This window comes from Neopsephotus bourkii, unplaced genomic scaffold (genome assembly GCF_033783945.1).
Source record: "Neopsephotus bourkii isolate Nb327-2 ecotype Australia unplaced genomic scaffold, CSIRO-AGI_Nbou_v1 NB_1279, whole genome shotgun sequence".
Lineage (NCBI taxonomy): Eukaryota > Metazoa > Chordata > Aves > Psittaciformes > Psittacidae > Neopsephotus > Neopsephotus bourkii.
Genome location: NW_026901764.1, coordinates 5078572 through 5106177, shown reverse-complemented (window position 1 = coordinate 5106177; position 27606 = coordinate 5078572). Strand labels below are relative to the sequence as shown.

The window sequence follows — 27606 nt, the reverse complement described above, 5'->3', positions numbered from 1 at the left end:
CAGAGACTGCAAGAGATGCATATGGGAAGAAGCATTTAAAACAAGAAAAGGAGCAGGCTCTTCTTAAAACAATCGTCACAAGATAAAATGCTATTTACTGACACGATAACCTGTATGTCATCATTCCACAGCACCAACAATGTGGCTTCAGTAAACATTTTTTAAAAATGACAGTTTTTCTTGTGTTCAGTGAGAATACTGACTTATTTTTTCATTTCTTTTCTCAGTCAAACAACCTTGGCCCAAATCCTACAAACACACAAGTATTGAGTTTGTTACTGTTAGCTTTGCCACAGCCCTTTAAAGAGCATCTTTCACAGCCAGAGTGAAAAGGCTACTAAATGGGTCAAGATTACCAATAGGTAAACAAAATGAAGCATTTTAAGTTTACTTTAGAATTTAAATAAAGAAGAAATTTTGAAGTAGCATTGCTATTTCTCAAGCATTGGCGAAGCTGTCCACGACTGCACAAACGGTGACACTGAGTTCATTCATGGTAGGGACAAACACCCTCCCTGTGCCACCTGAGGACAGGGAGCGGGGCGTTGCAGGGGCCTTCGGCCGGTCCCGCTGACTGAGTGCTCCTTCAGCCCCTGCGTGCGCGAAGTACGTGGTGCCGGGGGTGCCCTCGGGGCCGAGGTTGAAGCACCACCGCCCGGGCGGGGCCGGGCACAGCCGGGACAGGGTCCCCAGGGGCTGGGGGAAGCCGGCAGCTCTCGTGGCTCCGCGGCGCGGCGCGGCCCGGCCCTGCCCTGCCCTGCGCTGCCCTGCCCTGCCCCAGGGGCGGGGGACAGCGGGAGCCTTTGCCTCCTCCCCCGGCCCCAGCGCACACGGGAGGAGCAGGCGGCAGCAGGAGGAACGGCTCCGCGGTCCCAGCCCTGCCCCAGCCGCCGCTGCCGTTGCCCGGAGATGCCGCCCGCCGCCCCGCGGCCGCTGCTGCTGCTGCCGCTACTGCTGGTGGTGGCGGCGGCGGCGCGCCCCGCGGCCCCGCCACACAGGTACTGCGCATCCCCCCGCGCCCGCGCAGCGCTGCGCACTCTCCCCCGCCTCCCTCCCTCCCTCCCTCCCACCGCAGCAGCGGTGCTCTCCGCGAGTCCGCGCCTCCGCTGCCTTCGGGCAGCACCCGCGGGTGTTTCATTGCCCGTTACCGCATCAGGGGAGGGCACGGAGAGGGGCTTTTCCCACGGGAACGGGCCACTGAGACAGCAGCCCCTTGTAACACACCACTTAACGTAATGTAACAGTATAATATCCCAGTACCTAAAGCTCAGCGGGGCACTCACTCACCCTCATGTCCTCAGCAGTAAGACTGTGGTTCTGTGCAGGGGCTTGGGGGGGCTCCCATCTGTCCCCGGAGCAGGGAACGGACACTGCACCCCTGAACGCCCTCACCCTGGCAAATAGGGGTGCAGGGTTCATCGCCAGGCTGGAGCAGCAGAACTGGAGCACGTGGTGGGTTGTGTTCCTGTGGTGGAGAAAAGTTCTACAGTGACTTATGTGATGAAAATATCCAAGTTCAAAGCTTTTCAGAGTGGAATAGAAAGGAATCAAAAATTTTTTTTATTACTGTGCTGTTTTAATTACTACTATATAGCCTAAAAAAGTCATTACCAATCACTTTTAATAATTATGTTTTCATTATAATAGCAATTTGCAGTGATTCACATCACACCTTCCATCTTACGGACTAAAAAAGGAGGAAGAATAACAGCCCATGTAAACCCAGAATTAATTAGTCCAAGTAGTTTCCTCTACACCTCAGTTTGTGTATTAAATTGCACACCCATGTTAGCAGTGAAATAATGTAAGTAATGAAGCATATGTTTAAAGTTAGCAATGTTTCTAAGTATTTAAGCTGTGTTTTTAAGACAGTTCATGCCTTTTTACTACTATTCACAGAATAAATTAAATATATTTAAAAATTAAGCACTACTTTTTCCTATTATTCTCAGGCCTACATTTGCATGTGGAGGAGTTGTATCTGGAGAGTCAGGGTTTATTGGGAGTGAAGGATTTCCTGGAGTCTACCCTCCAAACAGCAAATGTACTTGGAAAATCACAGTAAGAATTTTTAATATCACAAAATCAGTGCTGAATATAATGAAGAGCTATTTGTTGTTAATGACAGTGTTTTACATGGGATAACATATGTGTCATAATGGACTCAGTAATTCAGAGCAGCTCAGCTATCTGGAGCTTTTTAGGGTTGCTGTAATATGATAATAGTGGCTGAAATAGAACTGACCTTGCTTAATGTCAGAGGCAAATTTTCATTGACTTCCATAGATACACCTCTAATTGTTTTAAATTAACCCATTGGAAAGCAAACACCTACATTTCCAGTCATGGCAGAGAGCAATAGTTGGTTAGATTGAATGGACTAAAGTAAAGCAGTGGGGTGTAGATAATGAAAAGCAAAATTTTTGGCAGGGAGACCTAGAAAAATTTTCAAGCAAAACCAAAAAATTCAGGATTCAGGCAGGTTTGCTTGTCCTGTGCTAATAACTGTGTCCTGCCAGGCAGGACGTCTGGAGTATGTCATACAGCAAGCTGCCAAAGCAATAGGGAAGTGTTGTTACATTTATAAAGGACCATACAAAACCACGTGGAAAGATTGATATTTTGATGGCGAAATGATCCTGTAGGGCAGAGACATCATATTTGTGGACAGCAAATGCCATTAAACAATGAGGACTAAACACTCCAGTGTTGGACGTGTCTTTATCCACAGACTCTGAGAAAGGGGTTTGTATGAATGATTACTTCTCACATGTGCACAAATTAAGCCCTCCAAAATTGTCCACCAAATTTCCTCTCCATTCCGTAGGCACAGTTCACTAAGAACTTCATGACATTCAGGCCTAGAATATGGGCTTTAGAGAACAGAAGTATAAGAAAGCATAACACACACACACACACACACACACACAGATTAATCTGATTGTTGACAAGATCATTAAAGACAACTTCAGTTCAGAGTGCATTACAAGCTAGGTGCTTGCAATAGAATAGGATGTCACAGTGTAATTGTCTCCTGCTACTATAGAGATGCTGACGCAAAGCAGGACACATTGATCTGTTTACAGTGTTCAGTTAAAACGCCTCTTGTACCAAATGAGTGACGTCATTTTAATAATTTTATCTGAAGGATAGCAGTGAGGCTGCAACAGTTGCTTTCTGTACCTTTATGCAGTATTATTATTAAGGCCAAGTTAGAGGTTACCTTTCATCTGTGATTGACTTTATCCAGAAGAGAATGATGTGAAATACAGTGCATGCTTATAAACAAACTTGCTTCCTGCTATTGAGAGGCTGAGATTACAGCATTTAATATAGCCCTGTTCAGAGTCTGAAGAGCAGACGCAAATTGCATTTGGATTCACGCACACATGCCTTAAATAAAAGGGGAAAAACCTCCCAACTTAAGTTTACCAATGTAACTTAGTATTAGCTCTTCAAAAGTTCAAAATTTAATCTGGAGGAAATAATAACTTTGATTGTAACAGCTAATTTTTTTACCATTAAATAATTCAGATTATAAATGGAGGCAGCACTGGGGAAGCATTTACTGAAGCATCCCATGGATCTGCCCTTCATCACATATTGGGGATAGAGGGAGAAAAGAACAATTGATTGTATTTTAAAAGTCCACAGAGAGTGGTTTTCTTACAGACTTCATGTGGCTGTTGCCATCAAGATGTGAGCATCCAGGTTAGCCTGGATGTTGTGAGAAGAGTTACCACAAAGCTGTGTGTGTGCACTCAGGCTTCACTGACAATGGGAGGAACTCGATGGCTTCTGGCATTTTATGACCATCCTCACTCCCGGTTTTCTGCTGTGCTGCCATTTCCTCCTGCTCTTTGACTGCTGCGTACCTATTCTCCATAGCTCGCCCAAAGCCAGCAAAGGGCTGCACAACTCCAGCAGTCCAGGCTTTCTTTTGTCCCCATCTCATTTAACCCCTATTAGGCAATATTGCTCACTAAGCCAGGTTGATTTTTTCCTCTATCAACTGTGTAGAATGCCCTGTCCTTTGGATGCACAGGATGGAGGTAGGGAAAGCAAGAAGTACAAAACTTTCAAGACTAAGCCTGCATTCTTTTTAAGGAGAAGATGATTAACCAAACTGAGGGAAAGTGGTACACTCAAGGGTCTGGTTAGCCTGAATTTAAGCAATAAAATCCTTTCACTGATACTGGTGAGGCTCAGAATAGCTTGCAATAGCACCCAAGTAAGAAAGCTGGTTACACAGCCATGATGAAATATGCTGTAGTTACTGTTAGGCTTCCTCATTTAGCATCTGATCGTAGAAGGTGACTAAGGCTTTTTGCCTGTCCATTTTATCCAAGGGCTGTGAACACCTTCCTGAAAACATTCAGCTTAATGCAGGACCTGACAAGTCTGTAAGACTGGAAAAGACATTGATTCACTCTGCCTCGGTCACAAGGAGCATGAAGCTTTTTTTTTTTCTCAACTACAGGATCTCACTGTCTATGGACAAAATCCACAGAGAGGCAGAGTGACAGCTATTTCATTCTTTAGAAGAAAATATGCCTAGAAAATGTTATGGGTAATACAGATAAAGCAATGTATCATTCAGGTATCAGCTGAAATCTTTCCAACTGGTCTGCTAAACCTAGAAGAGTCTCTCTGACTCAATTATGGTTCTGTTATTTCAAGAGACTGCGACTTTTTGAGCTGGCTAAAGAAAACAGCTTCTCTATTCTAGAGAGCTCTAAGAAGTGTTCAGCACATGCTTGTGGTTATATTACAACCTTGGCAGACTACCCAGCAGCTTTTAGCTGGCTTTGCTGAGAAGTCATCTGTACAGCTATTTCCTTTCCTATAATGATGTATGTAGCTTTATCTAAAATATGTCATATACATTTACTTTTAATACTCTGTAATCCTTCTTGGCCATCACCTTGCATAAATGTGTCACATAGTCCCAGTATCTGGACTGCTGTCCTGTTATTTGCTGGCAGGCTGTGTAGTTCCCATAAAACTCTAACAACTTCATGTGCAACAATAATACCAGAGACTGTCAGAGTTATGTAAAGTTATATTTTTATAGGTTCAGAAGCTGTGTTCCAGCAGGTTTGCTGACAATAAGCAAGGTTTGGAAAAGCTGCTTATTAGGGGAACTGGGAATCTGCCCCGGGGGAGTGAAGTATTTTAAATCTATGTTTTAAGCATTCATTTTCCCATATCACTGTGAAACTGCCCCTTCCAGCAGAGAACAGATCTTCACACATGGTTGTATTGCCAGAAAAGAAAGAGCTGAACAGAATCTAGTGCCTTTTTGTCAGGAAGAGCAGCTAATAGGATTTTTTTACAGAACTGCTCCTCAGTGGCTGGTGAGCTGGGCAGAAAGTGACTGGGCAGGAACTGCAGATCTTCCCTCATGTAACTCCAAACAACGCATTCATTCTCAGAAGAGAGAAATAATATGTTTGGGTTGCAGGTAGCTGATGTGTTTTTCAAGTCTACCTAGGACTGCTATGGCAAAACCTACAATCAGTATTTTGGTATTAAATACACACCAAAATATATTAAACCCATCAACAATATAGGTTTAAAAAAATAGGCAAAATATTTTCCCGGAAAGTTGGCATTTAAGGGTTTTTTCCTATCAAAAGATTATTTTGAAAGCAAATAATCTAAACCAAGTGATTTTGGAAAGTGTAACAGTCTGGGAATCCTCCCCAGAAACAGAGGCACAATGATGAAGATGGCTTTGCGTTCAGTCAGAATAACGTAAAACCAACATAACTACTTTAAATGTAAGTGAACTTTGATTAATATTATGTGGAATGGCAGCAATGAATTATCAAAACAAACAATCAAACAAAAACCCAAAAAACAAAACAACAAACAAACAAAATCTCTAGGGACCTTATTTTGTGGTAGGTTGTCTATATAAAATAATCATGCCCTTTTGAAGAGGTTAACAGTCTACACAGATGATTTTAGGGAATTAAGGTAGAGGAAAAACTTCCTAAAAATTCAGGGAGTGCTATTTTACTTTAGCCTTCAGTAGACGTAAGGCATCCTTCACATGAGTTTAGCATCATAATTTCTGATCCTAAAGAAGTCCATAGACTTAAAATAAGAAGGGACGCAGAGGGCAAGTGTGAGTCAGTCACCCTCAGTGTGACAAGGAGCAGCAGAAGCTGAAGTGCCTCTCTCATTGTAAGATACCAGCTGGATGGATAAATCAGAAAGTGAGGCACACCCTGCAGGGGAAGCATCACACATTCTTCCTTTGACTCCTCCTCATCTTCCTTTTTCTTTTTTCTTTTTTCTTTTTTTTTAATTAAAAGCTGCAATTCCTTCCAATTCTTCCTCTGAGGTATCCCATTATCTTACTGCATCAGACTCAGACATGGCTCAAAGTAAACAACACTGAGTCATGCTGGCCTTTGCTTTCTCCCCTGTGTTTCTCATGGAACAATGTTTTAAATGTCCTTGGATAAACATTGGCAGATTTTAGCACATTCACTTTCAACATTTAAAAAAGGGAAATGGTAGAAATGGAAGAAAAGCATTGTTTTGCAAGAACAACTGTGTTTAGGGTGGGATTCCTTGGGAGTAGCTGCAAATTGATGCAGCTGCTGCCAGAATGTGGAACCACCATCCTCTGCACTCTTGAATGTCATCTGGTCAGACCACAAACTTTTAATGGTTTAACACACTGGAACAAATTTGATGGTTTTATGAATAATGAAAAATATTATTTTAATAAGCAGTGACATTATTTTATAAAGTAATGGCACTAAGTAGCAACTGGGATTAAAGGCCTCAGTTGACACATTTCTGTAAATGACTTCTCTCCCCACATTCAGCTAAATGTGAGCAAGGATTGTTCTGACAACTAAAATCTGGAGGAGGCTCCTTGTTAAGCATTCATGACCAAGTGGCTGGGTTTTCCTCCACATTTTTTACAAACAGTCGCAAAACAAAACTTAGAAACTCAGTACATGATAGGAAACATTATTGACCAAGATCAAGTAGACTGAACTAGGAGAAGCTAGAGAGATTAAAAGCTATCATGAAGTATAATTGGATAACGTAATGTGGTTTAGTATAACACAGCGGTGGAGAGAAGGATACAACACTGCACAGAATTACTTATACCATGAAACAGAAAACCCAAGACTTGAGTGAAGGGTTGGCTGGTAGTTCAGAGTTTGGCTGCTTTGCCAGCATCCTCTCCCTCTTAAGCATGGGCTAGTCCCTCATTCTGGTTCACTGTGCCCCACTTGGGGCAGCAGGACAGAGTGGAATAACTGGGGGTAGGAGTGAGTGCCTTGAGGCTGGTGTGAGCAGAGCAGTGCTCCTTCAGTGTGCTCATGGAACAAAGCTGCCACTGAACACCCATCAGCATCATCAAGGGATAACCACTTGGCTGAATCTGAACACATTTCTAAAAGGACAGCAAAAAGACTTTTTCCTACCCCAGAAGCAGCCACCTCTTACATTTCCACTTCCTTCTTCAAACTCTGGGAGGGAGTAGGTGTCTTCAAAGATGAATTCAAGCTGAGGAAGTAAGGAAAAATATCAGAGGTAATAACAAAACTATTTAATATGATAGAGCAACTTCTGCTCAACTTTCAGAAACAGTGGAAGGAAAAGGGGAAACTTCTTAAAGGTGGGCAAGTTGTAGCAAAACCTCAAGACAGTGGAAAATGATGGACAATCTTAACTGTAGGTTTAACAGCTTGGTCTGTTTTAAAACATGATGACCTTTAAAGATCACCTCATTTGGATTCTGTTTTACCAGTTGTACAAACTGATGAAAAACAAGTGTTCCAGCCCGAATGACTGTATGTTATTTTACATACATACTTCTGGGAAAAAAGGGCTGCTTTAATCTAACTGCCTAAATCTGGCTTTATCTGACTAACTTTCCAGCCAGCATTTTTTAGCTGATTTGTCCAGTCACACAGAGTTTGTAGTATAACCATAAATAACATTCAGGCCTTCTGACGGGAATACCAAATTCCTCCTAGCTCTTTTTCCATTAAAATGGTCGTGTCTTAATGCTTCTTAGTGATTCAGACCAGCAGACAAGCGAATGCAATAGTAAAGAGAACTAGTTATGAGAGCAGTGATTCAAGGAGTCATATTGCTTTCACAGAATAAATATACATGTGGAATAATTTCTGTTAGCAGCTATAGGGCTTGCTCAATTCAGTAGCCTGAGTTTTAAACCTAGTATCTGGCTTCACAGTTTTCTGAAACATAGTCATTGTGGTTTGTAATTTCTGGGTAAGATCAGATGAGTTTTGTGGTTTTGATGCAGTAGCAGTAGTAGTAGTGCTGTACGTCAGCACAGGGGAACTGAATGCATTTTTGAGAGAACTTGGAACTTAAAGGAACATACTCTGAAACCAGCAGCAGGAACTGTAGTGGGGCTTGTCAGTACATGGGGCCCAGGCAGTTGAAAACAGCTCATGCATAAGTCTGTCCTGCTGCAGGATCACTGTTAGCACTGGACATAAAAGCAACTGCATGAATGAGTAATCTTACCATATCTACATCACACTTCTTAGCACATCTAGAGCTGCTGCCTGTATGAGTATCTTCTGCGGGTAAGTGGTCTCTTCCATCTATAGCACCTCCATCTATACCTGACAAGGCATTTTAATGCTGTGAGTTTCAACAGCTTAAACAGTTTCATAAAGGAACAGTTTGTCTCAAATTGGTGTTTTAAAATGAGTCACTCTTAAGGAAGGAAAAAAAATCACAAACTCTTAAATAAAGTGGCTTAAATATTGACTTCCTGCAGATATATTAAGTGTGTTATATATTTAAAAGTAGAAGATAGCAGTGTCTCAGTAAAATAGAACAGATGCAATTATTCTAATAGGTAACCACTCTTTTGGGCTGTGAATTAAATGTAGATAATAACACTCTGCCTGTCTAGCATCCCTCTATATTGCAAAATACTGTTTCCCTTCTTCCTGTCCTGTTGCATAGCGCTGAGTGCTTTGTTAGAATAGTTTTCACTTCTCACTATGCTGCTTATTCTCTTACAAGCTTGCAACTCTATCCCAGGAAATGTTCTCCTCCTTGTAAACTATTATGCTTTCTCGATTTACATCCTTCTCCGTGCTCTTGCCTCTTTCACAATGTCCACAGATGCAGGCATGTAAGAATATTTGTTGTCTTACATCTCCTCAGATGTTTCAGAAAATAAAACTCTTCTGTACTGAGGACAACCACCAATGGTTCTTTTGAATTATCTGTTCATAATTTTACATATTCTTTCCGAATACAGTTCTTTCACTGCAGCCTTCAAGCTAAATGTACCCACTTCAGTAACTAAATATTAGGGTTGCACAGCATTAGCCATAAAGTTTCCAATTTTTACTTATAAATGTAAGTCATGTGTTAGTAAATAAAATAATTCTTTGAACTATGACATTTTATGACATAAATAAGGCCATTTCATCTGTTCAAAATTGTAAATTGCTTCTTTTTTTCTCTTTTTTTAACATATTGCTTTCATCCTCCTCACTTTCCTTGGTGACAGGGAGCTGCATGGCTGATTGCATACTTAGAGCAGAAAACAAGAGAAACATGCCAAGCTGAACTGGGTGGTGATGCTGTATAATTGACTATAAGAGCCTGGCTAGACAATACTGTGGATTAGGAAGAAAATAATGGCAACAGAGATAGCCAGAGCTTTGTTTTTTATGACTGGTACAGTATGATTTTTAAAATTTTTCTGCCTGAAGTATATTTGACAAAAAGGGCTTACCTGGTGAGAAGTGAAGGATATGAAAATACTCATGCAAATGGTGGGATCAAATAGGTATGTGGTATCAGTCACGCTTCAACATATATCTCTCCCTCCTTCCCTCTCTCTGCAGGTCCCAGAAGGAAAAGTGGTAGTTCTTTCTTTTAGATATTTAGACCTGGAAAGTGACAACTTGTGCCGATACGATTTTGTGGATATATACAATGGCCATGCCAATGGACAACGCATAGGCAGGTTCTGTGGTACTGTGAAACCAGGTGCTCTTGTATCCAGCAGCAATAAAATGTTGGTGCAGATGACTTCAGACGCTAATACCGCTGGAAGTGGATTCATTGCAAAGTTTTCTGCAGCAGAACCACACGAAAGAGGTAATTAACAATTACATATGTGGCAAAGAGAAATATAACTGTACAAATCTACGGAGAGCCACATAAATGCTTAAAAAGATGTGATGCCAGATGTATTAGGTATTGTGCTGTTCAACATATTCATTAATCATCTCACTGAGGATATCACAAACTGTTTAATCATAGTCAGTCAAAGTAGTAAAGAGGAGGGCTAACTATTATAAAAGACTTGTGAAAGAGCTGCACCTAGTAGTAATATGGTAATGGCTAGTCAATAAAATGGTAGATGAAATTCAATACAGATAAAAGTTGCAAATAAGGGGGAAACCCCTAACTTCATGTATACTACAATGGGCTCTGAATTTACTATTACCACTTAGGAATGATATCTCAGTTTTAAAACAGGTAACTTATGAAAACAGTAGTTGATCATCAATCCAATGCAAATAAATAGGTATCAAAAAAGAAACAGAAGCTTAACAATATTTTGAAAAGGGAATAAAGACCGAACAACAACAACAAATTATGCCCCTATAAATCCATAATGCATTTACATCTTTAAGACTGTGTGCCGTTTGGATGTTCCCATCTCAGAACAAGTTATAATAAAACCATTGGAAGCAATCAGAGTCAACAAGTACAAAAGAGTTATGGAACATCTTCTGCACAAAGACCAGCTACAAAGCATGGAACACTTTCATGCTGGAAAAGAGAAGGTCAAGGGTAGTGTAGGAGAAGTCTCTAAAGGCATGGATGATACACAGAAATTGAACAGGGACCACTGCCTCTTCTCATACAAAAAACAGATGAGCAAGTGGCTGCAAAGAAGGTGATTTTTCCCAGTGAGCTGTTAAGTGGTGGATTGCTGTGCCAGGGAACATTGTGGATTGCTAATTTCTTCACTGGTTTAAAAACAATTAGAAAAACATATGAAAGAAAAAATTGTTAGGTATTATTCAACATAAAGGCATTGCCTTGTGCCTTGGAAGGCCAAGAACTGCGAGAGGCTGGGAGGTTACAGGGTGGTGGCATTGCCCTGCTGAGGGACTCTTTTTCAAGGCTTTTGCTATTGGCATGATAGCAGATTGTTAGGTTGTTAGATAGCAGATATATGATAGCAGATAGACAGGTTGTTAGGCCGACACAGTGCAGGTGATGAGTAATTTACAAGTCTTTCTAATTGTATCCCTGTATTGCCCCCCGACACAGCTTCCCCTGTGAGCTGTGGTGAAGTTCTCCAGCACCCACAACTCCTCCTCCTCCAACCCTGGTGGGCACGGGAATGTTTCTCACTCTTCTTTTTTACCCCCTTCTTCATCTAGGTCTGGCCTTTCCTACCCTTTAATTAAATACATTTTCCCAGAGGTGCCACCAGCTGAGCTGAAGGGCTCAGCCATGTCCAGTGGTGGGGTTGTGGCAGGACTGGCTGGGACTGGCTGGGACTGGCCATGCCCCCTCACCGAGGCGCCTGCAGCAAAACAAGCGCATTACAGGGGCTACCTGCATGCTGTTGCACTGGGGTCAGCGTGGTGTGCTGTGCTTGCAGGAGATCAGTACTGTGGGGGACGACTGGAGAAGCCGTCGGGGTCCTTCCAAACACCCAACTGGCCAGAGCGAGACTACCCAGCGGGAGTCAGCTGCTCCTGGCACATTGTCGCCCCGAAGAACCAGGTAAGGCGCTGCCATCACCCTGCCAGCGTGGCCCAGGTTCCATTGCTTACAAGGACTAACACCTCATGACAGCCTGCTTGCACAGCATGCTGCCTGTGTTGCACTGGAACAATAAAAATGCTGTTTGGCTGACATGTGAAGCTGGGCTTGTGCAAGGAGTACAGGCACACCTATGCTCCAGCAATATTCACCTTCCTCTCCAGTATTGCCTGGCTCACTCCAGTAACTCCTGTGCTTTCTCAACACTGCATGTCCTCCTCTGTCACTGACTTATTAATGTCATACATGGAATGGTTTGGGTTGGAAAGGACCTTAAAGCTCATCCAGTTCCAATCCCGGGCCATGTGCAGGGATACCTTCCACTAGACCAGGTTGCTCAAAGCCCCATCCAGCCTGGCCTTGAACACTGCCAGGGATGGGGCAGCCACAGCTTCTCTGGGCAACCTGTGCCAGCGTCTCACCACCCTCACAGTGAAGAACTTCTTCCTAATATCCTGTCTAAACCCCTTCAGTTGAAAACCTCCTAAATTAAGCTTTTTAAAGTATCTTTAACTGGTGAGGCTTTTAAAACAGGCATCTTTAAAGCTTATTTTGTTAATTAATGAAATATCATGCAAATTGAGTTAGGGCAGATGATCATCTCAAGACCAAACATGATCATAACCAATGCTACATTTAAGTCTAACAACATTTGTGGCATTTATTGGTGTTGCTGCACTTTATTATTGAGGTACCCAGGCAGGGCTGATTGAATTTATTAAAAGCAGAAATTTTATTCTGCCTACAGTACAGGGCACGTATTCAGATTTGTCCTGCACAGGAATTTTCAATGTACATTTCATGAACTTTTATTTCATATTTTGAAGACAACACCATCTCATAATATGCTTCCTTAGTTAGGCAGATAACATCAGATCATATGTTACAATTTCATTAAGCCCTGAAGAGATGTGACGGCAGACCAAGAGGGCTCATTTGCCACCATTTGCCACACATGGCAAACACAAGTGTGTTCCCTATACTGTAGGGCTCATCTCAATCCTAGCTTCACATTTTCTGGTTGTTGCTGAGCCATATGCTTTGTACCTTGGCAGGAAGTCTACTATAATTGAACGTTTTTGTCACCAAGCATGTTTAGTAGGTTGTTTTTCTAAACCACACACAGCTTCTTAAATTCCTCTATGCGTAAAGACAACTTTCCTCTTAACCTTCTGCTCATGACCATAATCCTCCAAAAAAAAAAAAGCTGCCCTAGATAAATGTATTCTTGAGATCTTTCACACTTTTCCATTTACCAAGATATTTTATCCCTGGTACAGAAGCAGTGTGTCAGCTTAGTCTTTCCTGTACTACTCTTTAATCCACATTCCTTGCTTGCTAGGTACAGGTCATTTAACAATCCTACAGATGGGCAGTGATTTTTAAAACCTTACCTGCAAATTGCAGATTACTTTGGTTCTTTCCAAGTATCTCTAGATAAGCCTAAAAACTTTTCCTAAGCTTGTAGAAAGGCTATGTAAGCACAAAAATAAGGGCATCATATCCTGTACATTTTGAGGATTCTGTTCCATAGATCTACAAGTTTCCAAATAGGTATTTTTCGTGTACTGTGATAGTGGTTGTGTGCATGCAAATGAAGCAGAATTTTGACAGCTGAAAGCCATTTCTGAGGAAAGTGAATAATCATCTTTCTTCAAGTGCACATGAAAAGCTGTTCACTCTTCCATTTGCTAAAGTTTAGGTGCTGTTGTCTCTACTTCTCTTTCACAAGCATGTGAGCAATAAAGCAAGGCACTCTTTTGCTTCTAATACAAATATATTACTTCTTTTATTACAGAAGATGTAGGAACTTCTCATGGTGGTGAAGAGCTTCTATTCTATCATGAAATACTTCTTCATTAGTGCAAAGTGCACTTAGGAACAATAGCAAAGTAGATAATTATGGCTTGCTGTTTTGCCTGCTATGGAAAAATTTAGCATTTCCACTCCCAATTGCATTACTTGTTTCTATACAATCTTTTTTGGTCACAAGCATGTTATTCAGATGGGTACATCCATTTAAAGTGCATTTTTTCTTCACAACCACAGGGCTTTTGAAACAAGCCTGTTACTCATTTCTGAAATGAAGTCCCCCTAGGCTACTCATACTTTATGGGAAACAAAATGATGCCTTACACATCTGCACAGTGCAAAAGCATATCCAGGCAAAACTAAGACATCAGGTGATAGCAGACTATCATAACTATGAATGTAGAACAGGACCACTTTTACTATGTCAGTAAATCAAATAAAGTATATGCAATGCACAAATGACTCATTTTTTCTTTGTACAGTCTTAAAAGATTTAGTATCATCTTTGAGACAGAACTTTAAAAAGAAATCCTGCATAGCTACAATCAGCACAATTCAGTGCTGTCATGCAAGCCTTATTTCTGCTATTTATGGGAAGGTGATTTTAAAACTGTTGTGCTTCCTATAAAGACACAAACTAAATGCATATATTACCTCTGTTTTAATTGTGCAGTTATGTTGTGTTCTCCTTCCTTGCTACACACAACTGACAGTGTTATACTACAGGACTTCCATTTCAGAGCATTAAATTCCATATCTGTTTCTTGTCCATAGCTTTTCTTTCTTAAGTAGAAAAGCCCATAAATACAAGTCATGTTGGAGGTAATGACATCAGTACTGGAAATATTTGAGTTATACTAGTTCTCACTTATGACTTCCAAAGCCCAACAGTTATGGAAATCATGTATGGAAACACAATTCATTTAACTAGTTACTTTCTCTTGATTTTAGTCTTACTATTTACTGATTTTCTTCTATCAATATTTTTGTTTCTGACTTTTTTATATCTGCATCAAGTAAACAGCACTGGCAACCACAGTGGTTCAAGGCCTGTTCTTCACGAAGTCAGTAAAATGGCTCTTAACAAACTTTGCCCTTACTTTTTCTTTAGTGTATCTTGAATGATAAAATGACACTAAAAGCCCCTTGTTTGTGGTTTAGATTTGTTACAGTTACTTTAAAAGCAACCGAACACCGGACACCTACTATCCTGTTTTCATTCACTCATAAAAATTACTTTATCACAAGTTACTTGCATATATTTGAGAACAAACTGTCTTACAGAATGTTAGTCATACGTTGAAAAATTTGTTGGAGAGAAGTCACATGGACTGAAATACTTAGCTCCACAATTAAGTGGACTAAGGATTTTTCCTTTATGGAAAGAAAAATCAATTAGTTCTTCCTATGAAGAGGTCACTATAAGAGCATTAAAAAACTCTGTATATCAAAACCTTAATAAGTTATTTAACTTTCCCTGCAGCTAATAGAGTTAAAGTTTGAGAAGTTTGATGTGGAGAGAGACAACTACTGCAGATATGACTATGTCGCAGTGTTTAATGGTGGGGAAATAAATGATGCTAAAAGAATTGGGAAGTACTGCGGAGACAGTCCACCCGCGTAAGTAACTTTCTTGAATTATGAACTTTACTACCACTGTTTGCCATTTTGCTAAGAGTTTTGTACGAGGCTTCTGGAATATTTTTCTTTTTTTTTTTAATTAATTATGACATTTTCTACCTCAAACTGAACTTCTAGGAGTTGCTTCATATATTCCCTCCCCCTAGGATTTTCTCTTCTCTCTCTCCCTCCACTACTAGTGCTATCTCCAACACATGTTATATCCTGTCCATAATTAGGGCACTCCCTAGTAACAGCAATAGTAATGGTAATGCCATTGATATTGGTATAATACCAATATTAACCCACAAACCACAACTCACCTCTTCCCCCCCAAACCAACTCATCCCTCAAAGCCTCCCACCCCCAGAAACTATTTCCAACACAGCCAATGGCACTGTAACTATAATCAGGTCTAGCATAGTAGATAATAATTATTCTCCCCAAAAGAGTAGGTTTTTTGGGTGAGACTAATAATTTTTAGCTCTCCTTTCCCATTGTTCATCTTCCAGCAATCTTAAAGCTGAGTAGCTCTAGAAGATGAAGAGGATGAATTTTGTTTCAAGAAATACAAGCTATTAAGATACACGGAGGTGTGCGACTAGACTTGTATCTCAGAAGTGGCAGATAATTTGATTGCTAAGAGCAACTAATTGTGGTACAGGGGGTGAGGTGCATACCACAGTGTTTCTAAGCATAGCTTGCTAGACTGAGATTTACTATGAGGTTTTTTTGTGTTTTTTGTTTGGTTGGGCTTTTTAAGGCTATGTAGCATACCCTCAGGAGATGAGAGGAGAGGCAAACATTCTGAGGACTCTTTTAAAGAGCCCTTTTAAAGATTTTTCTTCTCCATGCAATACGTACATAATAGCATGATAGTGCTAGAAACAGAGTAAGCTTAGGCCTACAGAAATGTATTAGAAATTTGGCAAGAATTTAAGATTAGAGCTGCACCTGAAACACAGTAACATCAGTTTCTTTCAGCCAAATAGGCTTTTGGTCTCGAGTTGCACTTTTTCTTTTTTTTTTCTTTTTTTCCTTTCAATTTGAAACTTTCTACATAAAGTTTCTACATTTTCAGGCCTCCTTCTTGTAGTAAAGTTAAAAATCTTGCTCTGTAAAAAGGTATTGACAAAAGAGAGTCTTATGGGTAAGATTATTCTTTAATCTTTAGGTAATTCACTAAGATGATGCAAGAGGCTAAATTCTAGCTGTAGTTACATGTATAATCACTTCTTTGTTTTCAGGAAAAACTTCACTAGCAAAAGTAAACTATCTTTCCATATTGCCTTCAACCGAAAGGCTGTGAGATGGAGGGCGATTCTGCAAGATAAAGTTAGTATTCAGTACTCAAGCCAAAGAGGTGGCTTAAAAATCTTGGTCATCTTCACTTCCACCTCTTAGCCAAACGACATTGAAATTTTTTCCATTTTTGCCTCACATATTTATTCATATGAAAGTGACTTCATGCTTTATGGCTTAGACCTTTACCTGGAAACCAAGATGAATTATTGCCTTGCAGTGCTGTGGCACTTGGAATGACTGCAGATGGACTGAATGGATCTCCCAATGAGTGATGTGTTTCTTTGACCTGAATGTTGCAAATATCTGTGTATATTAGATAGTAAATCACCATCATCTGAAGTAAAAATATCCTCCCAAAAGCAATTCTATTGCTAACACTCCTCTTTAGACAAGATTAAAAAAGCAACCAGCAGATGAGCAACATTAGTTACACTACCTAACACTTTATCACCAGCTACTTCATTGATGAGCATAGCATGAGTGACTTTACAGATCCATCCCTTACAACTCAACTTTTACTGCATAATAGCAAGCATTTACCTTTAAGCTACTGCAAAAAAAAAAAAAAACAAAAAAAACCAAACAACCAAACCTAACAGAATCTCTGATTAGAAGCACTTAACTAGTTATGTTCCATACACATGTGTTCAGTTCCTGCCATTGGTGTTTTGTTGTGCACAAGTCAGATCCAAAGCACTGCAGCAAATGGACTGGCTTCCAAGTTGAACAGAATTGAAGCCAGAAGAATGATTATAATCTATTTTGACTCTATGCAAGTTGCGACATTTCAGATCTTTTCCGACTGAGCTAAGAACCAAACTCCACAAGATCTTGTCCTCCCCTTCATTCTCAGAAGGCAGCAGTGAACATCACCCTTTACAGATGAGGCTGGTGGCTTTCAGTCCCTGGGACTTAGCTGCCTCTTTCCAGTTAAAACCAAGCTCAGCGGGGCAAGTACGTTTTTTACTGTCAGGATCTGGTCATGGCTGACAGGGCAGTGCAAAAGGAAGAAATGCCAGTTAGATCTTGAGAGGTAACCACATGAACGTTCCTAAACCAACTCTCATCTGTGGCTCAACATCTTCTCCACAGCATGTCAAAGCTGTAAATTGGTCTGCCAAACCCTAGCGGGCTTCAAAATAGAGGCATTTAATATGGACCTGTGAAACAGGAGAACAAGGGCGTAATACTGGTCTCAGACCCAGGTCACATAGCTTAGAGATGAGATTTCCTGTTACAGAATGATAAAAGTGTCCTGAAAGTCCATGTTACAATAGCATTGCTTCCTAAGCAGAGATCCAATATAGAGCTTGAACATAGTCACTGTCCCTTGCAGATTTGTATATAGTCAGCTTAGATTCGTATATAGTCAGCTTCTATATCCAGTGAAAGGGGAAAGTATGTCTTTTGGGGATTTTCCACTAGCTCTGAAAAATTCTCATGACAATTTATCAGATGGACTCAGAAAAACAGTAAGGACAAGACCAGTGTTGTAAAAGAACCAGAAATCATGGTGTGTAAACAGGATTACAAAACAAGCCTTCTATAGAGCGTTCGCTACGTCTGACACAGTAATTATGCGAGGTGGAACTCATTAACCAGCACACAGATAATGTAACATGGTATTCTGTAACAGAAACAGTATACATCAGAAGTATGAGTAAAGTGGATACCCTGAACTCATTTGGTGGTTTCAGAGATTAATTCAGATCCAACTGAAGACAAGCAAGCATACAGTGTAACCACATACCTGATTCCTAAATACAATTACTATGATATATAAATGACTGGCAAACATAATAATCACAATTTACTAGGAGCAGTAATTATTCAAAAAAACCCTGCCTCTCAAGACAAAAAGCCTTTTTAAAAAAGACAGGATACACAGACTAGGTCAGATTTTCCGATTTGTAGTTCCAATTTGGTGTTCAGGAAGCAGAACACAGCTCTCAGGCAGCTTATATCAGTGCCCTCCTACGTTTATAGCTTGTGCCAATATTGCTGCAAGAAATGCGTATTCCGTGCAACTACAGCAGCATCTGTAAGTCATAAAATTCCAGATAACGAAGCACATATGTTTGGTTATGTCAGACTCAACCATCAGAGTAAACTGATTTCTGAAACACCTGCCAGAAACCTGGGAAATGAAGACAACTTTTTAATTCAAAGGCCCACAGAAATAATAGTTCAAAACACTTATTTTTAGCACTTTTGTTAAAAAATTACGGAATCCAACACTGAATTAATTTCCTTAAGGCTGTCCAAATATGTCTTGTTTTGCATTAAACAAATACAAATTAGAAAAAACAAACAAACAACAACAACCAAACAAAAGCATTTACTTACCTCTGCTACAGGCTGAGGATTTCTTTGGTATATTTTCCCGCTGTGTTAACTTAGTCCCTTCCGTTCCAAGGAAGTGAAGTCTGCAATGAAGTCACACAGAGGAATTTAAAGATACCTATATTGACATAACCTTCAGTAACCAGAGGTTTAGGTGATTCATCAGAATGAGGTTCACACTCAAAACACCAGCATCTGACTGGTAGCCAGCAAACAAACATCTATTTCAGTATTATTCTGGGGTACATATCGCATCCAGGCCAATAATTAAAGTGAAGTGCTCCCTGTTTTTCTTGTAAGACGAATGCTGTTAATACTTTTTGACTTTGGCTTTCAGAACAATGGAAATATTTTGTTTTTCCATTTCAGGCCTATTCTGTCTGAGAGGAATGAATTGCTCATTCAGTTTCTGTCTGATTTAAGCTTAACAGCTGATGGTTTTATTGGCCATTATAAATTCAGACCAAAAAAATTACCCACAACTACAGTTCCACCTACTACCACAACAGTCCCTGCTACTTCAAGTAAGTTTTACTGGCTTTATTTTATTTCTTAAAAATATAAGTTATTTTAGGACAGGGAGAGGGTTACAGAAAAATATCATAGAAAGTATATTAAAAATTAAAATTTGATTGTATTTCAAATATTGAGGGAAGGAGTTAGAATTAATATACTCAAGGGAGTATCTTAGTCTACTCAAGGGACAATCTACTTAACATTGCTGAAACAAAATCTACCCAGGTGAGTGTTCAGCGTAACACTAACTCCAGCTGAGAGAATTTTCCTGTCTCTTCTCATTTTTTGACATTTTACTAGTAAATTCCGTGGAAAAATGGATGATCAAAATTCTTTTGTATAAGATGACCTAAATATTTCAGGACATAGCTTTTATTTAAAGGAACTCTTTCTTCTACACAAGGTCTGACCATATTTTGATTCAGATAGTTATTAAGATCAAGCAAATTGGTATGGAAGCCACCTGAGTCTTCTTCAGGTTCAGCATGATGCTACCCTAGATGTATTTTTATTTTAAAAACAAACAAACCATCCCCAATGACAACAAAGAAACCAAGGGATTGGAACTTATAAATAATTATGTCATGCTAAAAATAATATCCTTTTATATTTAAGACTAGACAGCATATATGAAAGATCAAAGGAGGGTTTCTCTGAAGGTATTGCCAGAACTACCTCATTATTGAGATACTGAGGGATAAATTCTTACAGTTTCTATAGCCTGAATGTGAGAGATTTAAGAAACAGGCATAGCAGAAAACCAAATTATTTGTGATGGTTTTGCAACACATAACCTGATTTGTACTTAAAACGCATCAAAAGACAGGACAGCAATGGTCTGTCAGCAAGAAACCTAGAAGCTGTGGTGCTTAAATACTGCTAATAAAGGGTTTTAAAATAGATGAAAATAAACATAAAAATGAAATTATAATGACCTAGAAATCATCCTGATGCGACTGCTTCTCTAACAATAAATAATTCAGTGCTTTTTCACTATAAAGAACTTCTTAACCACGTTGTTAGTTCAAACACTTGGTCTCAAGTAATCCAGGCTGTCAGCTATCTCATGCTGTCTTCGTATTCAGGGCTTTGCCATTAAGCTTTGCTCTGTGAGTTCTTTGTGTGCACACATGAAAAAGAGGTATACTTTACTAATTAACTCCATATAAGTTTTTGTGACCACATCAATGTTGGAAAATAGAAACAATGCAAAGTCATCTGAGGACCACATAGGGAAGGTGCTCGAAGAACTTGTTAGGCAGACAGAAATAAGATGTCCCTCCAATGTCTGATCAGTTATGCACAGTGTGGGCATTTCTGATCTTAAAAACAAACCAAAGCACAAGAAAACTGTACAGTTTAATTAAATTTTGGTCATTTACATTCAGAAGTGTCCAGTTCAAGCGGACTCCACTATTTTGCACATCAGACATGTTCAAACTTGCAGAGAACTCCGAGCATTAATATTTAAATTTAGTAGGCACTTTCAAGAATTACCTCAATCTCTGTCTTACATAAAAATATTAGTACCTAAAGAAATAAATAAATACTATACAATACGTTAATGAAAGTAATGAAGATTAATCCATGTAATGGATTTTCCTATTTCATTGGATCAAGTCATGAAGCCAGTTGCATGTAAATGGTAGGCAATTAAACTTTTCATTCGGTCCTTGTCCAAGACATATTTTGCTAAAATACCATAATTTTCTGTACAAACAATAGGCAGACAAATCATAGCAAAGTTAGTCACCAATCAAAATTCACTAAACTCAAAAGTAAAACTTGAAGTGTTAGCACAAAAACAACCAAATCAAAACTGAGGGGACCAAACAAGATTATTTTATAACGCACAACCCCAGTTTTAAGTTTAGAAAAATTAGGGCATCTCAGTAAATTTTTGGCAGCTATCACGCTGGCATGCACCTGTGACTCACCTACCTGCTACATTTCTTATCTTCCTGCTACAGACACTGAATTGAGAGACTTAAGGAATTTAAGGATTAAAATCTTAGGTTTTGGTGCTGCATTTGTCATTGAGATAGAAGGTGCTTGCCTGACCTAGCACCTGATGTTGTGAGAGCAGAAAACTAATTAAATGGCATGTCACCCTGCCAACCACTAACTGTAATTTGAAACAATAACTTGAAAAATTAACATGTCCCATTCTAGGAGCTGAACATAGTTTATTCCATACATTGTATTCCATACGTTGTATTCCATACATTGTATTCTACACAGGTCACTTCATAAAGAGACAGCATATAACTAAAAATGTTTTTTGAAATACACACTGGTAGGAAAGAACTGTGCAGATACATCAAGGCAGCTGAAGCAAAATTCTTTATTCCAAAGAAAGTAAAAACCTGCAAACATATTATTCAAAACTGTTTTTCTTGGAAATGAGGGGTTTGTAGGTGTTTGGGCTTTTTTAATCTGTCAGTCTCAGCTCCATGTTTCCAATAATTATGATATCATTGACCAATTCCAAACAAATTTGAAAGGGACATAAAAGCCTTAAAAATACTGCAGCTGGACACAGTACGTAGGTGTTAGCTGCGTTAAGTAGAGACTATTAACAATGATAAAAGTACAAAGGGTATTCACTAGTTTATAAACAAATCATTCAATCTCAGAAAGGAAATGTCAGTCCCAATATTAAAGACATACTTCAAACATTATGCTTTATTTCAAAATATCATCAATAAAAACTATACAGTACTAGATGTCATGGAGCTATGTGGGAAATTTAGGAAAAAAGAAAAGTCAGGAATTAGAACTCTGATCTCCCCATCACAGTACAGTAATTTCAGATAAAAGGCCACCTCCTCCCTTCTCAAGTGCTACTGTAATATTATGTAGTATATGACACTTTCAGTGTACCACTAGGGCTGTATAGCAACAGACAACAACACCATGTTACATATTTAAGATTGCACTGCAATTAAATGTGGATTTTCTGTAACATCCCATTTTATAAGGTCATAAGAACAGATATGGAGCTGGGACACACATGGAAAGGCAGTGATTGGAGGTGATAGCAGAGAAAAGTAATATTGCTATTGTGGTGTTTGTCCCTTACAATACCAGATGTAGTTAATGTATATATCAGGATTGTTAATTTATTCTTTTTTAACCATACTCCTTTGTATTTGTATCAAATACCTCACTTCAATTTACCTTTTGCTCCTCAAAAAGTTGTGAAACCTACAGTTGCCCTGTGCCAGCAAAAGTGCAAGAGGAGTGGGACTCTCGAAAGCAATTATTGTTCAAGCAACTTTGGTAAGGAATCAAATCAGTCCCTTTTTAATTATTCACTTCACAGTGTGTTGTTAGACTCATAGGAATTTTACCAGATGTAGTTCTGACTTATCGTTAATGTATAGGCTATATTTTCCATACCATCTTATGTGTGTATCTGACATTAGTATCTGTGTATCACTCAATACATTCTTAGAGATATTCCAAAATGAGCACTGCATATATGTGTGTTTCAAACATACTTTATCAATCTGAAAAGCAAATGACAATGTAAGACAGCCACCTGGAGGAGAGACATGATTCAATTAGTGCACTGCCATCTCATCTGTCTGTAACCAGCCAATACACAATTTATGCTGCACCTGATGACTATTCCACAGTTCAATTGACAGACTTCCAATATATTTTAAAAAGAAATTATAAGGCATTGAAGCTTATAAGCACTGCTTTCTGTGGACAGACATCACTCGGGAAAAAGGTGCCCGCTATATATTGAGATGGCATTTTCACTGCTCATTTATTCAGTTATGTCTGAGTATTTTCTGATATTAATACTTGAAGATTTTTCTATCCCCTATAACAAGCCTAAAAGTTTGATGGGATAATTTTTCCAAACACACTGGGGTTGGGTTTTTTTTTTGTTTGTTTGTTTTAATCTAACTTTACAGCTAATCCCATGAGATTTGAGGAAATTTCACAGGGTTGCATAATTTTGCTAGAAAAACAGTTGAATGCTGGGGCTGTACCCTAAAGCAGAATGGAGTCACTGCAGTGTGACCCCTTACTACTCTTGACCACCAGCCTGTTCTAATTTGCAACCAGTATAGGCTGGCCCAAGGCCAAAAGAAGCAGAGAGGGGAAAAATAGCCCCAAACTTAAGTCTATTTTTACTGACCAAATCTCAGCTCTCGTGGTCAATGGTAAAAGATACTATATACAAAACTTGTTCACTTTCCTCTAGCATCAGAGTAATAAACCATATTCTCTCTTGCCTTTTGTCAAATACTTTTATTTTTTAAATCTTTTCCATGGCAGGAATAAGAGTAAAAATATTTTGTATGCTACTGTGAATGCAAATGTATCTTAAGGGAGGAACAGAAATTGTACTGTTTGTAGTATATAATTTATTCTAAATTTATTTGCTGACTTCATGAATTTAGAAGAGCCATTTCTCTTTCATGATACATTTCATTTTTATTGTTTCTAGAAATATAACTGCAGTACCCAGCATTCTAATACCCACAATTCTATTTTGATTGAACTTGAACTTTCCTATTTAATGAAAAGCTCTGGAAGATAACGTGCAAGCTTACAAATGCTTAACCCAAACTGTGGAGTATGCAGATTTATAAAATAAATCTGGCTGCACATACCTGATAACTGAAGATCAAATTCATCCTAGAATACAATAGCTGGTTTATGAAAGGTGATCTGAGAAACAAAACAAACTGCTGTTAATACCACTTATTAGGCCCTCTTGCTAAATAAAGGGCCTACAAGTTAATCTAGTCATCCCAGGAATAAAGATGGTATCTTTATTTTCATCTGAGAGATCTTTGAAAGATATGGCAATCTAATCTGTTATCTAAATTTAGCTGAAATTGGAAAATTCCTATCAATATCAGGCCTCAGACAGATCAAAATCTAGCTTCTAGGGCATTAACTATTCCCTGCTAATCATTTGAGAGTGTCAGAGAGCTGGGATTTCAGCTTTTGGATACAAAGTTTTCAATCTAACTTCTTTAGTGTTTCAAAATTAGTCATTGAAAGTAGTATCAAATTGTACTGTTTAATTGAAATTATGAAAACCCAGAACTGGGCTTGCAAAAAAACTGATACATTCCAAAATATTATTATTTTGGTGCCACTAAATTTTGTAAGAAGTTAGCTATTACAGGTGATTTTAGTAAGTGTTTCCAGTATTGTTTGTCTCCTTGTTATGAACTAATATTCTTCTGCCTCAAATGTTTTGTCTAAATAAAAATGTATCAAATGCTTTTTCTTCTAGTGATAACTGGGACTGTAATCACAACAATAACACGAGCTGGCAGTCTGCATGCCACAATATCCATCATTAATGTATATAAGGAGGGAAATCTAGCAATTCAGCAAGCTGGCAAGAGTATGAGTGCCAAGATTATTGTTGTATGTAAGCAGTGTCCTCTCATCAGAAGAGGTAAGTACACAAGAATAACCTCCTTGTGTGTTTATAAGAGACAACATGAAATATGACCACAAAAATTCAGTAAGATTACAGTAACTGTTTCTATAATCAGCAACTAATATTATAATCAATTTAGTATAAAAATAGTTATCCAGCTTTATATTGCTTTCTTCAGTTTTACTTATGAGGATTAGACTCAGATCAAACGAGTTTTAAAAAAAAGTCTTTTTTTTTAAACCCACATGAGAAAGTAAAATCTGATTTGGTTCTCTCAAATGTAGCTCAGTTATATATTTTTTATTTTTACAGGTATGATTTTAGAGCTAGTTTTTATATACAATTATTTAGAAGGGAAAACAACACCATGCTAAAGCTAGAAGAGCAGTATGTCACAACAAAGGACAAAAATCAACACATTTCCCTGTTGCTTTGCTCTTGCATATATTTACATCTTTACTGTAGAAATACTAGTACTGTTAAGCCCACTCTGTATTTGCAAACAGCCAGTATTTCTACAGCTGTCTTAAGCAATACTATAAAGAGGTCAGTCAAGATTATTTCCAGTTAAATGTAACGAGGGCTACCTATATGCTGTTGTAAGAAATACAGAGACTATTTTTCATTGAAGCAAGTAAAAAAATCAGTTTTCAGCTCTGCTTCCTGAGGCAGGAGATCATAAATGGAACTATAACAGGAAACAATCAAAATATTATAAGCACCACAATCCCACTGATAACACTGAAGATACTACTAGTATTGAAGCATATTAATTCGAAGTGGGCAGTACCAAAGAGAAAAATCCTTGTTAGAAACTAGCTTTTGCTCCTTTAGTTCTCTGGGAACTAGACATTTGTCTGGGAGATGTATCATCCTTGGTGGAACAAACTGTCTCCTTTTAGGCAGACTGCTGGCTCCAAATCACACACTTCTGTTTATCCTATATCAACATTAATTATTTAATAGTCATTACTTAATATCTAAACTTTTTTGCTTATACCCCTATAATACCTACTACTCCTTCCAACCTAAGGCCTTGCAACCTCCTAGCCCTTCTAAGTCATAAAAATATGCAAATTCATCCAATTTATCCAAAGCCAGGGCTTTGAAGACACATTGAGTTCACCTTGCTTGCCTGACTGCCTCTTCATATATATATATAAAATGTTTATGTCTCTGAGGGAGAAAAGCAGAATAAAAACACTTAAGTGCATTATCCTACAAGCTGAACAAATGAGAAAATATTCAAAATGAATGAGACACATTCCACTTGGGGTGTTAGTAGCTAAGTGATCCAGTGTTTACTCTGCATTTCTAATGTCTTTCAGACTCATTTGAGAGGCTACATTTAATGAATATTTCCTGTATATTTAATTATGTAGTAGATACCTAACTATATATCTACTTCGATTTCACATGATTGTATATGAGAAGGCACTGGTCAGAGCACAAAGAAATAGAGACACAGGCAAAGAACTATAGTTACCAAATTATGTTCTGGATTTCTACTTTGTAATCTTATTCTCTCTTTTGTAGGTTTAAACTACATCATCATGGGCCAGGTAGAAGAAGATGGTAGAGGTAAAGTCTTTCCCAACAGCTTTGTCATGAGTTTTAAGACTAAGAACTCAAAGATCCTAAATGCCTTGAAAAACAAAACGTGTTAAAACCAAACTCTGCGGCTGCATTCTATCATCTCTCTTGAAAAACAACTTTCACTTAGTGTAAGTCATGAAGATACAACCGATTGTCAATACTAAGACCATGCTTGCTCTTTCTTCCCTCCCATCCACCTGAGCACACTCTGGCACAAAGCGGTAACCATACATGTAGAAGACGAGAACAGATTCTCCTGAGTTTTAAAAGCTGAAGATTTGCAGCACAGCCATCTGATCTGAAACATACCAAATTCCAATTACTTGGAAGTTGTTAATTTATAATTTTCCAATTTTTTAAGGAGTTGTGTATGTAAAATAAGATTTCTAAGTGCAATATTTATAGTAACTCATTTTATCTTAGCTTTTTCTCCAAAGTTGTTTTATTACATGGATTTCTGCAGTATTATCTGTGCTTAATAAAATATTTTAAGATTAAATCATACACCAGCTAGTTATTCATTATGTATAAAGTGGGGCAGACTAAACATAGAAATCCTTTTTTGATCTTTTACATGCTTTTGATGGTTTGAGTCTTGCATAGTACGTCTGACACTACACTTCCTTGCTCATTAAAGGCCTGGTTTTCCTTCTATTGAAGTCAGTTGGTTTCCATCAAGTTCTTGATTTGAATAGGATTTACTCTTCAAAGAATCAAGACAACTGTAAAACATCTTGATTTTCTCTACTATTGACTGTTACTTAGTTAGGAAATGTCACTATTAAGTTTCATAAGGTAATTAGGGAGGAGGATGGTAGGAATTAATTTAGTGGCAGTGCATGCAGACACATGCAAACAGTTTAAACTTTTTGGTTCTACTGTGAAAGAACAGAGAATACAGCAATGCGCAGTCTGGCACCAGGAGTGTAAACAGTCGCGTATCTGTCTAATTTATTTCATTCCTATATGCAAAAGGTTGAACCAGCAGGTATTTTGAGAAGGGAAGAACAGACTCAAAGCAGTTAGACAATGTTATAAAGTTAAGGGATCTCTATCAGGTCAGCCTCTTGTATACAGTTGTTACCCTGAAGCTGAAAGGCTATGACCAAAGACGGAGGAATAGAAGCGGAGCGGGGGGGAGTTCAGCGTCCAGGAGCCTCAACTCAGAG

General features: G+C 38.7%; 2 protein-coding genes across 3 annotated transcripts in view; both read left to right on the top strand.

Moving 5' to 3' along the window:
* PAQR9 (progestin and adipoQ receptor family member 9) overlaps positions 1 to 9951 on the top strand; it is a 38291-nt gene extending 28340 nt beyond the window's left edge. Inside the window, exon 4 of the transcript XR_009727219.1 lies at positions 9879 to 9951. The gene's annotated coding sequence lies outside the window, so the exon portion shown is untranslated. The remainder of the gene's footprint in view (positions 1 to 9878) is intronic.
* PCOLCE2 (procollagen C-endopeptidase enhancer 2) lies at positions 838 to 27269 on the top strand. Of its 2 annotated transcripts, none has more exons than XM_061365273.1 (9): positions 838 to 998; positions 1953 to 2061; positions 9879 to 10134; positions 11660 to 11784; positions 15119 to 15255; positions 19273 to 19427; positions 22618 to 22701; positions 24689 to 24856; positions 26378 to 27269. In XM_061365273.1, the coding sequence occupies exons 1-9, from the start codon at positions 910 to 912 to the stop codon at positions 26506 to 26508; spliced, it is 1254 nt and encodes a 417-aa protein (XP_061221257.1). In that variant the 5' UTR covers positions 838 to 909; the 3' UTR covers positions 26509 to 27269. The 2 variants fall into 2 exon arrangements, with proteins under 2 accessions (XP_061221257.1, XP_061221256.1); XM_061365272.1 differs by lacking the exon at positions 838 to 998 and adding an exon at positions 1277 to 1452.
* Positions 27270 to 27606: the final 337 nt, after the last annotated feature.

Coding starts and splice junctions, on each gene's coding strand:
- PCOLCE2 (XM_061365272.1), top strand. CDS start 1,292: ATGTCCTCAGCAGTAAGACTGTGGTTCTGTGCAGGGGCTTGGGGGGGC. Junction 2,062..9,878: donor AATGTACTTGGAAAATCACA/GTAAGAATTTTT, acceptor CTCTCTCTGCAG/GTCCCAGAAGGAAAAGTGGT. Junction 22,702..24,688: donor TTATTGTTCAAGCAACTTTG/GTAAGGAATCAA, acceptor TTTTTCTTCTAG/TGATAACTGGGACTGTAATC.